Source organism: Setaria italica, chromosome I (assembly GCF_000263155.2).
Source record: "Setaria italica strain Yugu1 chromosome I, Setaria_italica_v2.0, whole genome shotgun sequence".
Taxonomy (NCBI): Eukaryota; Viridiplantae; Streptophyta; class Magnoliopsida; order Poales; family Poaceae; genus Setaria; species Setaria italica.
In genome coordinates, this window is record NC_028450.1 from 37,704,900 (window position 1) to 37,718,633 (window position 13,734).

General features: G+C 46.7%; 2 protein-coding genes across 2 annotated transcripts; both read right to left on the bottom strand.

Annotated features, from left to right (window-relative positions):
• Nucleotides 1–1,753: 1,753 nt before the first annotated feature.
• LOC101758420 lies at nt 1,754–3,829 on the bottom strand. Its single transcript, XM_004953832.4, has 3 exons — nt 3,218–3,829; nt 2,967–3,112; nt 1,754–2,449 (listed from the first exon to the last, which is right to left on the bottom strand). Exons 1-3 carry the CDS (start codon nt 3,486–3,488, stop codon nt 2,357–2,359), a joined length of 510 nt encoding a protein of 169 aa, XP_004953889.1. The 5' UTR covers nt 3,489–3,829; the 3' UTR covers nt 1,754–2,356.
• A 3,987-nt stretch (nt 3,830–7,816) lies between these two features.
• LOC101758008 (nucleobase-ascorbate transporter 6) lies at nt 7,817–13,734 on the bottom strand. The gene is made up of 14 exons (XM_004953831.4): nt 13,313–13,734; nt 11,828–11,925; nt 11,563–11,739; nt 11,378–11,478; nt 11,165–11,240; nt 11,030–11,089; nt 10,742–10,926; nt 10,547–10,643; nt 10,347–10,433; nt 10,194–10,252; nt 9,985–10,076; nt 8,895–8,972; nt 8,628–8,788; nt 7,817–8,551 (listed from the first exon to the last, which is right to left on the bottom strand). The coding sequence occupies exons 1-14, from the start codon at nt 13,431–13,433 to the stop codon at nt 8,333–8,335; spliced, it is 1,611 nt and encodes a 536-aa protein (XP_004953888.1). The 5' UTR covers nt 13,434–13,734; the 3' UTR covers nt 7,817–8,332.

Genomic DNA, 13,734 nt, shown 5'->3' on the forward strand with positions numbered 1-13,734 from the left:
GATGTATGCCAAGCAATTTTCCATAAATTGATGAAAAACAATTGGCTCACACAGAAAATACCATGCAACAGGAAGGTTCAGTTGCTTCCTCGACGATGAGGATGTCAAAAGGGCTTCAATGTAATTTTTATTTTAAATATTTCAGGTATAGAACATAAACTTTAGAATCTATAATCTCTAGATGAAACACATGGCCTAAGTAGTCGCAAAGAGTTTTTTTTTTTTTTGCAAATCACAAATACAAACACTATGCATGCACATTCACCCTATGAAGAAACATAGACTAATCCTATCTCAATGAACACGCTGTTGTGTTGTGCTATTAATTCGTAGAATAAATTTAAAAAATACAAGGATATGCAGTGAATCGAGAACTTAAATCTGTGTGGATAACAAGCTGAGTTACAGTCGGTTCACGACCAGCACTAGCTTGATCTATGCTAAGACAAAGATCTCGTGTCAGGCCCGATGCTGTTTTTCTGTGCCTACGTGCATTGTCCAAAACGTTAAACGTGGTCGTTTTCAGGGCACCGCGATTAGTGCAGAACCTCGTCAATGTCGTCATTGTCCAAAACTGACGCGGGAGGAGGTGAGAGCGGTTTAAGTTTTTTTAGACGATCTTTTTAGGTTTAAAGGCGCGTTTTTTTTTACATCGCTGCGTTTCTTTTGATTCTCATTTTGCAGGGAAAAAAATCGTCCGATCTGCAGTCAGCAAGGGCACGTGCCGAACCAGCTTTGTCACGTCTAAATCCTGAACATGAGCAGTAATAAAGCGAGATTAGAGAGACAAGAGGAACGGCAACATGTCATGACTTGTCGTTCACTTTGCTGCTCTCATCCTCCTTTTTCATCCCCTGTCAAAATGCCGTCGGGGTGCCTCGGTAAATGGAGTCTTCAGTTTCCACTCTCTCGCAGAACGCAGGCCCGTATGCGTGGACAGCGTGGTGGCTCCAGCCTTATCGAGGAGAGTCAAAAGCTGGCATCATACGAACACCGCGGTGAATGAGGAAAGCTGGGCATCTTGAGATGTGGAGGCGCTTTATTTTGACTGTTTGCAGGTGTTGCTACTTCCTGCAAAGCTGAGGGATTGTTTGATCCGGACTAAATAGTGTGTGATAGATACTAATTAGGAGTATTAAACATAGACTATTTACAAAACCCATTGCACAGATGGAGGCTAAACGGCGAGACGAATCTATTAAACCTAATTAGTCCATGATTTGACAATGTGCTGTTACAGGAACTATTTTGTTAATGATAGATTAATTAGGCTTAATAGATTCGTCTCGCCGTTTAGCCTCCGTCTGTATAATTAGTTTTATAATTAACTTATATTTAGTCCTCATAATTAGTTTCCGAATATTCGATGTGATACGGATTAAACTTTAACTTCAGGATACAAACACCCCGTGAAACTGCAGACGCTTGCAGCTGAATACTCGAACGGGGAACGGCCGATAGCCAGCGCCAGACGACTGAGCTCAACTTGGAGCTGGCTGCCTAGATTAACACAAGTGGTTAGCAGATAGGGCCATTGGCCATTCATTACGGTGAGCTGTGTGGTTAGCACAGTGGGCTGCCTGCCTACACCATCAACTAGCCATTAATCTACAGCCGAAAACAGTCAGACAGCTCTGTGTTCTTCAGAGCAGCATGGTATTGCAGGATTCAGACGCATCTGGCAACAAGTGTTTTTTTACGAGCACCTAACTCACTTTAGGTATCGTGCTATCTGTTCAAACCCCCTTTGCCGTTTGTCCTGTTCCAGCATGTACAACATCAGCAACGGCTTAAACAAATGTGCGTGAGCCTCTACTCTAAGCATTCGCCGACGCGAACACGCACGATAAGCTTCCAACCCAAAAGGCTCCGATGATTCCACCAACTGCTGCCGGCATCATTGGCACTGAGTTTATGATTGCCTATTTGGTATCAACAGCAACTTACATTCTAAATACTAAAGAAAACACAGCGATACCCTCAAAAGCTATGCGCTTTGATTCCCACCTGCGAAAGAGCAAGGGAGTAGCAAGTACAGGACACCTCTGCTCTGGTTTTAGATCTAAGCTACTTTAACTCGGTTCTGATTCGATGTGCAAACCGTATGGAGAAAGCAAGCAGTCTCACTAACAAACGCCTGACCAAGACCTGAAGATTTACAAGGATTCGATCAAGCAGGGTAGTCCTCTGATCCCGGGGTGTCAAACTCCAACTCACAGTGTGCAATCAAATGTAGCAACAGCAGCAGCCACTGCGATGACCTAATTGAGGCCAGGTGATCACCGAAAATACAGGTCCACCGGTTAATGATTACGGCCCTACGGTTTTGTGTGGTATGGGTGCATGAGTCGACGTATCAGCTGGTGGCCTCGTCGATGCTTTGCAGCGACGGCCGCCATTGCCGGTGCCGCGCACTGGAGCTCCGGTTGCCATTGTCCTGACGCGCCAACTGCAGTCAGATGGGAGAGCAGCAGAGTAATCAGAAGATGGAACCTTTGCATGTTGCCAGGGTTAAAAAGAAATAGGAAGAAAAGGGGAAGATTCTCGGAAAAGATTCTTCCTCCTGACATTAGTTGAAACTCACTTATTAATCCGCCCCTTAATCTAATGCTGTACTACTTCCTTCTGGATGCTATAGTAGCATCAGTTAGTTAGTTACCTATACATCCTTTTTTTTTCCTCTAAAAAAAGCTATAATCAATAATCTTCTTGAACGCATTTCTTCTGGAATTTGGTAATTTTAGTTACTAATTTATGATTCTGTGCGTCAGTGGTCGGATTTTTTCTACAGTGGCAGAAATTCCAGTGACAAGAACAGGGCGTCATGTCACGAGGAGATGAATAGCTAACTACCCCTCAAGAAGCAACTAAAGTCGCATGGATCATGGCGAGAGCGTGTGCATGGTGGGCATCGGAAAGCAGTTGGATTGAAGAGGCAAAGTCTAATCCATGTAGCCCACACCCACCTGATCAAGGCTGGCGTCGAGGGCCGCCTCGTCGTCGTCCTCCTCCTCGGCGGCGCCCCTCGCCTTGCCCGGCCTCGACTCCAGCAGCTGCTGCTGCGCTTTCCTCTGCTTCTCCTCCTTCCTCGCCTGCACAGCCTTCGTCACCTCTGCAACACCGCAGCTCATGTTAGCTTGCTCATCATCAGTCTGCAGCAGGGCACGGACGCGCACCGGGATTTGGACGGAGGAGAAGGGGTTGTTTTTTTCCTTACCCTGGGTGGTGATGAGGCGGTAGACGTGGCCGAGGAGCAGGGTCTCCTTGGGCTTGAGCAGCTTGACGCGCGTGAGGCGCACGGTGCGGCTCTCGCCGCCGGGGGCGTCCTGCCGCTCCTCGGCGACGCGAAGGGTGACGAGCGCGACGTAGTGGCCCGGGTTGGCGCGCATCACCTCCGCCGCGCTGGTGGACCAGCAGAGCCGCTCCACACGCCCGCCCGGGTGCTGGAGCAGCACCGTCGCCGCCTCCGCCGCCTGGCAGTTCCCCATCCCGCTCCCGCGCGTACTGCTGCTGGGGTGGCCTGGCCCGCGCACCGCGCACGCCGGGACACACGCGGGCGCTCGCGAGGACGGAGAGTTGGCTGCGCTGGGAGAGCGCCGGTGGCGAGGCAGAGCGAGTGGGCAGAGCAACCGCTCGAGTGCCGAGGTGGTATATATGCCGACGAGGCAGCCTACCCACTGCTCCTTTTCTGTCCAGGACCGAGCCCCGCCACGTACTCCTACGCGACGTGCTCGCGGCTCGCGCGGTAACAACGGTTGCCGAGAGTGAACTGGGTGGTTGGTGCCCGGCTCGGCGTCGTGCCCCGGCGGCCCGGCGCACGCGCGCGCTGGTTCCCCTCCTCGGCAGAAATCTAGCGCTCGGTGCCGGTGATCGACGCGGTTTTTTTGGCCGCCGAGGGAGGGAAGCCAGCCAGCAAGCCGAAACTACCCCGGGTCGTCTTCGCTGCCTTTTTCCCGGGGTCGCACGTGAACGGACGTTAGGACGTACGTGTTCGGGGAGTTGTTTGTACTCGTCGGGAAGTTTGCAGTGCGGCCGCAACAGGGGCAGAGGGAAAAGGGAGCCAGCCCTTTGCATTGCATGCGCCATCAATTGGTCGTTTTCGCGGGGCGGCGTGCGGACCAGGGCGGCCGGATGGGATCGGCCCGCGCTCTCCCTGCCGCGTACGTTTTGTCCTCCGCCGGCCACCGTGAACGTACGCCGAAAAACCATGGCCCTAGCTAAGCAGTAGAGTCCATGGCGATCGGCAGCAGCTAACGCACCCTACCGATGTGCCCAACGCTGGCTGCGCTTCGAAGTTTCGACGCGCGCTAGTTTCCACCTGCACGGCTTGGCAAGTAGGGGATTCTGAACGAAGTCGCAAGGGAATAGATCAGCAGACAGCAAAAGCTTGTCTACATTCATTATTTTTCTCTTGAAAGATCATCGATTGGTGTTGGTGGCACAACAGCGTTTTCCAAAGTCCCTGCCCTATTTTCATGCATAGAGTAGAGGTGAATATCAACAGGTTGTAGTTTGGATCCACGTCCACCTACTGGTCCAGGTCAACCTTCTGTTTGATGATGGGCCTACACACACCTCGCTAACATCCAGCAGGCGATTGTGCAGTTTCGAAAGTATTTTGATAGAGCACCAAACTCCAACCAAACTATTGTATTGTGTTGTATTCGGCTGGATGGAGCGGCTAGAAATCTTTTGTGTGTTGGGTTGTTTGGGACTATTCATGTGTATGAGAATCTTCTGTCTTTTCTTTGTGTAATCCTAGCTAACTTATGCCGCGAAGATGCTCCAAAACGAAAGCGTCAGGATGGTACGACATTGATGATGTATGTATGGCAGTATGGTGTAGGCTCAGAAATGAAGTTGTCTCGTTCCTCACCGAGCTTTACCTCATGTGTGGAAGATTACTTGATCATTTCTTTCACAAAAAAGAAGATTAGTTAATCACAAAAAAAGAGAAAAAAAGGCGTTGTCATCATGCCACGCATCAAAATTAAATATTGCCGCAGCATAAAAGACCCACTTCAAATTAAGTTCAAAACAGTACAATGCGCGCGAAACGCAAGCGCACCTGCTTGTGCTTGAAATATTTTTCTTTTGGGAACAACACTCGCTAGAAATCTTTGCAGCTGCTTATTTAGTTATTCTAAATGCCATCACTTTTATATAAGAAATGGAATGCAGATGCCCCATAACAAATTCCACATAGCATGGCACAATGCTGCTTCAAATCAGTATTACTATACTGCGATGACTTGCTCTTCAATTATTCTTTATCTACACTCTGCCTGCAAATTGCTTCCTGGTAATGGAATGCACCGAGTTAAAAAAATCCTGACGACCATTCCGCTGCTTGCCTTCCAACCAGCAGCCTCCTGAAAACAAGCCAGTATCAAATTCGTGTCAAACATCCTTCACCCGGAAGAAAAAATAAAATATAAGTGTTTAGGTTAGGTACTTACATTAGGCGCTTAGATGTTTATACCTTGCCGAAGATCGATTGGGACCTGGCAGAGTCAGCTCCCCTTATTGCCTGGGCAGTGTGTGGTTCATGTCTGCCTTTTCTGGTGATCGATCGTCCGATCCCTCCCAGGCCAGCTACCATTAGAGAGGGAGGTCCTCTGGTCAACAATGGCAAGGCGGCTATCAGCAGCAGTGCAATGGTACTAGAGGAGCTAGCTAGCTAATCTCGCGTGGCGTCAGGATCGTGGTCACCATAATCCCACAAGGGATATGGCAGTGCTCGCTGCGTGCATTGATGAGACCATGTGCGCCGGCGCGCGGCTGCCTTGCACGAGTTGGCTTCTCGCGCGCCCGCACCTACATGCCATTTGTACTCTCTAGTCTCTACTGGCCGGGAGGGAAGCTGACGGAGGAGGAGATGAAGATGATGGTGTGATGGCGTGTTACACGGCAAAGTCTTCGCTGCAATAGATTTCTGCAGCGTTTGTGATGCCGATGTGAGGGGTTTTTGTCCGAAAGAAAACTGATGTGAGGTCAGTGTCAAAATTTTCATCAAGGTGGCCAACCCTAATAACGTACTTCCAAGAAATTGACATGCTTCAGAGTTCAGAGAGGAAAATTAGTGCTTCAGCAACTGCTACCAGCCTGCTACATAGGTACAGTATCTACTGTATCTTGCATCGACGAAAGAGGAATAGTTCAGAGAAGAGAAATGGATTATTTCTTATGCAGATGCTTCACACGAGGAATAGTTCCTGGTGTTGCTGAGAGTTGAGCACTGTGCAAGTGGGTGACTGCGCTGTTGGCCATGCAACGCGACGCCATCCGATGAACAGGCCCACTCGAATTATTTCCCCAGTAATTCGAACTCAGCAGAGACACGCACCTGACTCATAAACCACCAGAACAAAATGCAGCAGAAGGCGTACACGTCGTAAATGCTTCGAGGGACCATGCAAATTGCAGTGCGATTTAACGTATGAAGAAGAATTGAAGGTGAACCGTGGCTGCGTAAATCTGTGTCGACTGCAGATTGCAACATGGGCGCTAACCCTACCTGCCTGCCCTATCATCGCTGTCGCCTTTTCTGCTTGATTTTCATTGCCAGTGCGCGCGCCACACCCGTGTTCGTACAGTAACGCTTGGCCGCATCCATCCAAACCCTTCTTTGTCAGGTCTCAGGCCATGAGAACATCACCTAGCTAGCTGTCGACCAGTGGAAAGAAGCAAGCCAATGATCATGGCATTCATGCATCCGGTGGTGGTCCTCGATCGGTGCCATATGGGCCAATCAGGCTCTGGCAGTTTAGCCTGTTCTGCTCGTTGCTTCCTCTTTGGTTCGACCTCGACGAGTCAAAAAATACGAGAGTGAAGTCTGAACAAAGATGCTAAGTTCTTCAGAAGTTCAGATTCGTGTAGTGCAAAAAAAAAGGCCTGCTTACTTCGATGAAGAAGAAGTGGTTGAAGCCTCGCCTTCCATCTTACAAAAAATCAATCTACCCGTCGAGAAATTAAATTGGCATTATGAAACTTATTTTTTTTGTGGAGGAAAAAAGAATATCTACTGAGCTTGGCCCACAGCATGCACTGATAAACATGAGAGAGGACTGACTTCTGATAAATCGAAAGGAGTATATGCCACAAAGATTTGGCGCCACCAGCTGCGTCAACATGCCGTTTATATATTAACACCAGTCCACATGATTTCACATGGGAAATGCCATTCCTTCTTTTGTATGAACATTATATTTATCTCTGCTCAGCCATTCCAAGGACAACACAACAAACAAAGCCCTACAATCATGTGACAAATCCATATAACAAACAACTTGCCATGCATCGGAGGATCACAAATGCCCCACCTGCAACAGTTCACTTGATGGCAGCACATGGCACAAGGGGAATGGTTTTGTTTATACGAACAAAATCGCAGGCGCCGACCTTTAACGACCGGAAGAATGTTGAGAATCTAATCTTATATGTTGAATGATAAAAGCAATTATGCACCAGCACATGTAAACAGTAGCTGAGTCACGGGTGCAACGACTGCAGCACCATGAGCTTGAACCGAGTCTCCAAGCTTGAGAATGCTCGCAAAGAGCCAAACGTAATCAGATTTCTATGACTGAATAACATGAGTAGAACAAACTATCAGCTTCTCCATAGGAGTATATAGGAAGAGAACACCGCCCAGGAATCCGACTCGGGGCTGTGTTCCCTTCGTTTTTTACACCACGCGCACGACGGCACCAGAAAAAACCAAAATCGTAAAATCACTGGGAGAAAGTCTAAGCTAACTAGCTAAGCACATGCACAGAATCAGTATGAACTGCTAAGAGAGAACAGACAGAAGAAAGAAGAAACAACAAACAGCACACAATTTGGTTCATCGAAAACCCGATCATAAGTCCACAACAGAGGCCAGAGACTACGCTGGAACCAGTTGCTACATACAACAAAGACTAGTAACCATCAGAGTTAACATCACCGAAGATTCAGTGGTGGATTCCTACAATATTAGCATAGTGCACAACAATGGCACTGTCAACCCGTCAATCTCGTTTTGTGGATGCGATTTTTACAATAACATGTATGAGCTGTCTAACATGCCATTCTCAACCGCAAACGGGTAACCAAAATTTCCTACTTTTGGCACCAAAATAGAGTATAAGATGTACAATTGCAACTTAACATAAAGAAGTCAATTGCAGTGTGCCACCGAAACGTTTTGTTTGTGCCGTAGGATTTTGCATCCTCTAGGAGCGTAACATTTCCATGTACCAAGAGAATTCAGATCAACAGTGCCACTGCTGCAGAACAGGGGGATAGACAGTTCGGAGTAGGAGAGTATCTCGCATTAACCACAGCATGCTCAGACCGATGGGAAGAACTTGTTCAGGTTGAATGGCAGGGAGTAGAACTCCTCACTTCTTGTGTCAGTCCTGTAAGACCGGAATTTATCCCACCAATGGTACCCTCGATCTTTTCTGACAGAGTTTTCATGCCTGTGAATGGTGTTGTCCAGGAGATATGCAACAAAACCAGCAACAAACGCCTTGGACGAGAATAGCACATTTACTATGTCATTGAACTGTAAGATTAGACAGAATAATGATTAGTTCCTCCCCACGTAACAGTAAGATATGTAAGAGAATGCTGTGGTATACCCATCTTGAATGTGTGTGAACAGGACCATAACCAGCAACAGATGTGTACTCGTTGAAGTACTGAGGAACTGAAAGGCCCATGAAAACTGAGAACCCAAGGATGAACTTGGTCCTAAAGCTGTTCAGGTTACAGAACTGAAGGAAGCCAAGCCCAGCAGAACCTGTTCGCAGATTACCAACACAGTTGATCACAAATACACATATATCTGATGCATCAATCTTTATAATTTAGAATAAAACAACATAAGGCCGAAGATTTCCACTCACCAGCATAAGCAAAGAAGATACAATACAGAGCTGCAAAGATGGGTGCAGGTATTGATGCAAACACAGCTCCAAATTTGCCTGGGCAGTCAAAATGAGCAATTGATTAAGTACAACACAAGTAATTATGTTTTGAAGTGGCCAGAGCATGCAAAATTGCAATGCAGATGCTAGGTAGTTTCCATTGAATGCCAATTTAAGAATAAGTAGCAATGACGTACAGTAAAGTATAAACATAATTGGTGTTAATTACTGAGTGAACCACGCACAGAACAAGAAAGCATTAACAGAACTGCACAATGCACTTTCAAAATAGTTCAATTCTCCTTTTGGACAATCTTGAATAAATTAGCATTAATACTTGTTTTTTTTACGTTTACTAATAAGTCTAATAAGCATGTCCATTGTAGTACAGCATGCACAGATTCACAACTAGATCAATTGACCATCATATTCCATCAAGTTACTGCTAGAGTCGCACTTTCTAGTTTTAAAATTGAGAAATCATGACCTATCACGGCCTCACGAGCAGGCCCCTTGGCAGACTCAAGGCACTATTCTCTAGTTATATATACAGTACAATTAGGCATCTGAGAAATCAGCACTACACAAGCTACTGATTGATTTACCACAATAAACAAAAGAAAAAAGATGGCAGCCTTTCAATAACAATGATCCCATTAAATGCCTTGAAATAAAATATTTAAGCACAAATTTTCAACTTTGGGGTCAAGTAGGGGCTTAGGTTATGAAAAATTTTTGGTCACAGACTCACAGTTCAGTTTCTTCCAAAAAATACTGCAAAATATCTCCTATAGACAGACCTGGTTCTAGACCTGATGTGGAGTTCATGAAACTTCCAAATGAACACAATCAACTATCGACATAGTATGCACTACCGACATCTTAAAACCTCACGAAGAAAAAAAGTAGGTCCCTATATTCAATAACTACTATTATAGCAGGCACATGGGACAAACAAAACCAAACCAATTTCCAAGTTCCATCATATGTGTTGGTTAAAAAAAGCCTAAATTTGCTATCTGAAATATCTGATCAAGAATCAAATTAGTTTCATGACAAGCAAACTTACCCAGAATAGAAAAGAATATCATGAAACCAGCTGATATCTGCACTACCCTTCGGCTACCAACACGTGTCAAAGCTAGCAAACCGGCATTTTCACTGCAGAGAAGGAAACAATTGCTGTATCAAAACCAAATTCGATTTATTCCTTAAAGTGAATAGTTCTATGACAATGGAAATGAGATGCATTCCTTAAAAATGAACTGTGGTGCTTACACTGATACAGAAGACCCATTTCCAGTCCCAAATAGCCCATCCAGAAGAATACCAATGCCCTAAATCAAGAATTGTTACATGTTCCAAGTGAGTTCAAATTTGCAATTAACTAATGAAATTTGAAGATGTGGTGGACGGAAAAATAACACGTACCTGCCAGCCAATACCACGGCTAAGAACAGAGGGTGGGATTGGTGTGGCACTAGCATACCTGGAAACAGCAATGAATGCCCCAGTAGACTACAGGCATAAGAGTTGACCAGTTAGTGAGGTCATCACTGTATCACCATTAAACCCACATATTGCAATAATGTGCAGGAAAATTTGTTTTTCGTAAGAGCATGGAGTCAAACCTCCACGAGAGCAACAAATGATGCAGCCATCATTGCAAAAGCTTCACCTGCATCAAAAGTTGGAGCGCCCCACTGAAAGGGATATGGCACTCTTATCCTGCCATTTCATTTGCAAAAAAGTTGGAACTAATCACACATTATGACAGCAATGATGGTAACAAATGAACAATTGTATCTTCAGAATGTAAACAGTACCAGGGTGCACCACCAATTAATCCAGAACGGTCAGTGCGGCAATGAAATTGAGTCTTTGGCGGTGCATTCCTGTATGCTCCTCCAACAGTGAGAAGATATGCGTAGAGCCACACTATGGGGATAGTGAACAGGACAGCGAATCGGTCGAAGATAGACTTCAGCATGTGTACAGTGTGTGGCAGGTACTGCAAAAATGGAACAGGAAGGAAAATGGCAGTTGGATGACACAAAAAAATGCTTGCTAGCAATGTGGGGGCAATGAACACATGTATAGAAATCAAATTGTACCATTGCAAAGATCACCAGTAGGATGAGTTCAGGGAGACCAATCTCAACACACTTAGCAACCTGTGTATTTATAGTTTAAGCATAAGCCATATCCTTGAATCAATAGTGAATACAAACTCAATTATCAAATCTTACCGATGGAAAACCAAGCTCATAGAGTCCAAAGCCAACTAGTGCCACCAAAGGAGCAGCTGAAAGTGGACTCAGATACCTGAAACAAAACCAGTACATCAATCACATGCGGGACAAGAGTAACAAATCTCTTCTGCAAGATTCTTTCTTGCTTGACTACCGCTGGAGCAGACACTGAAATTGTAAATACAATTACTAGATTGTACACCTTCCTACCTGGCAACATTACGCCAAAGGCCACTGAAGCCAACTATAATCTGTAAGGCTGAAGCAACTATCAATGCACCTTGTGTTCCACGCATGATGCGGAGAAATTTCTACACAGAATAACAGGTAACATCAGGTCCAGGTCTACACAACTAAGATCAGAAAGCAAGTAGCGTGTAGTACTTTCAACATACAGTGTGTGGATTAGGTTCATTGGCGTAACGTCCAGCAAGGATGATTGAGATGGTAGGCACAACAAAAGTGTACGACCCGCCAATCACTGCAGGCAGCCTGGTACCAAAGAAACTCTGGAGGAGGGTGTTGATCCCCGCCACGAACAGCAATGTCTGGATAACCACTGCCTTGTCCTCCTAACATAAGAAGGAACTGTTAGTATTTGATTGACAGCTTAAGAGTTAAGACCAATGCAAACATGAATAATTAAGTTTGAAATCTCACATTGTTTCCTCCCATTTGTGGAACTAGTGCGGTTGGTATGATCACAGTGGTACCCAGCATGACCAGATAATGCTGGAACCCAAGAAGAACGGCCTCAGCTGCATTACAGACAATCCCATAGTATCGAGTTAAGAGAAAAAAGTTCCTCAAAATAATAGCATATCAACATTTTGAATTGCACATAGCATAAGTGTGGGCAGGGCAGCATCATAGGTATACCAGTCAACAATGTTCGGAAAGAGCATGAAGCTAATCCAACAGAGTATATGAAATCAAGGTTAAAACAATAAATAAAAAATACAGGGGATGTTATAGTATGCAACAGATGGATCATTTTCCCCCCAAAATTGTGGGTGCCTTTCACCCCTTCCAGCCATGGAGCAAAATCAAGCCAGTAGATACAAAACTCTAGCAATGTGCCATAACAAACTACACGCCATAAAAGGTGATAGTGGGATTTTAAATGGACATGGCCAAATCAAGCGTTACATCCGCAACAACATCGCGACAACACTTCGTTTAGAATGCTGTATAGACCAGTGCATCAGTTCATGCAACGAGGTAGAAAGATCCAACTCAATAATACAGATAATCAATGCAACTCAAAGTGATAGTGACATATCGATGTGGAAGTCAGGTCGGGAGCTGGCTACTAGCCACTGACATAGCGTATACCAATTCAATGATATATATACTACACATTATGCAAGAACTAAAGATGGATTAGCCACGATATACTAACCAAAAAGGCCCTGAGGAGCATGTGCGTAAGACTAAAAAGAGTCAACGCCAGAGTTAATTAACACCAGAATTACCCAAAAGAACTCTAAACTAGAACTAGATTTCCTGAATATTCCATCCACACAACTGAGAAGTCTCAATCCTAGGAATATACCATTGCCATCAATCAAGGTGACAGCGAACCAGGATCGCAGATTCCGGAGCTGTGTGCAACTTGAGCATCAAGCGCAACACAAAACCCTCCTTTTCCACGATTCCTTCGAAAGTCCATTTGGTGGATATTCGCAACTAGCAACAACACGAGTCAAAGCTTTTGCAGAATCACGAGCGTCGGATTAAACAACTGGAGGCGCGAGACGGAAAGGCGAACTACTTTTTCAGAAGTAATATATGGGACGGGATTGAGACAGGGGAAGCCCAGGCAGATCTCGCAAATTCCCCCGCAAAACCCACTCGGCAACCCAAGCGAGGCGACGAGGGGTCGAGGGCGTGAAGGCCACAACGCACTTGACAACGACGCGCGGAACTGCGACGTCCGTGGCAGCAGCGCATCGCTATCGCAACCAACCCCCTTACCGTCCGGGACCAAACAAACCCCCGTCGAAATTCCGCGCTCCCCCCGCGCCACGGGAGTTTGTTGCTCCCCAACAACGACGTGCGCCAGCGGAGTCGGCAACCGAACGGAAAAAAAAAACTCGACTCGCCGGAGCCGAGAAGGAAGCGAGTGGGGAGAGGGGGACTCACGCCACGGAGGAGGGCTGGTGATGCAGTAGGAGACCCCCGGGAGCTGGTCCTTGACGGGGTGCGGCGTGAGGTCGTCCTGCTTCGGCGCCGCCCCGCCGCCTCCGCCTCCTCCCCCGGCCATCCCGCCGCGCCTCCGAGATCACACCACACGGGGCACCGCTCCCTTCTTCCCGCAATGCGAGCCCGAGGAGGAAGCGGCGGCGGCGGCGGTGGCGTGGTGCGCGAGTGGTGGTGGTGCGGGCGCTAGCGCGCAGCGGCAGTAGAGTATTGTAGTGGTGGCACTGGATCAGAGGGAAGGTGAGAGAGAGGGAGCGGAGGGTAGAGTAGAGTAGAGAGAGCAGTAGCAGAGAGGGGGACGCGGTCAAAAAAGCGAGCGCTCGGGCGCTGCAGCGGGCAGTGAGGGGTTGTTTTGTCGTGCGCGT

Excerpts from the sequence above, each read along its gene's own strand:
- LOC101758420 (XM_004953832.4), bottom strand. The coding sequence starts at position 3,488 with ATGGGGAACTGCCAGGCGGCGGAGGCGGCGACGGTGCTGCTCCAGCAC. Across the intron at positions 3,113-3,217 it reads CCGCCTCATCACCACCCAGG|AGGTGACGAAGGCTGTGCAG; the intron begins GTAAGGAAAAAA and ends GCGGTGTTGCAG. Across the intron at positions 2,450-2,966 it reads TCGACGCCAGCCTTGATCAG|TTGGCGCGTCAGGACAATGG; the intron begins GTGGGTGTGGGC and ends ATCTGACTGCAG.
- LOC101758008 (XM_004953831.4), bottom strand. The coding sequence starts at position 13,433 with ATGGCCGGGGGAGGAGGCGGAGGCGGCGGGGCGGCGCCGAAGCAGGAC. Across the intron at positions 11,740-11,827 it reads CACAAATGGGAGGAAACAAT|GAGGACAAGGCAGTGGTTAT; the intron begins GTGAGATTTCAA and ends TTCTTATGTTAG. Across the intron at positions 10,644-10,741 it reads TTAATTGGTGGTGCACCCTG|GATAAGAGTGCCATATCCCT; the intron begins GTACTGTTTACA and ends ATGAAATGGCAG.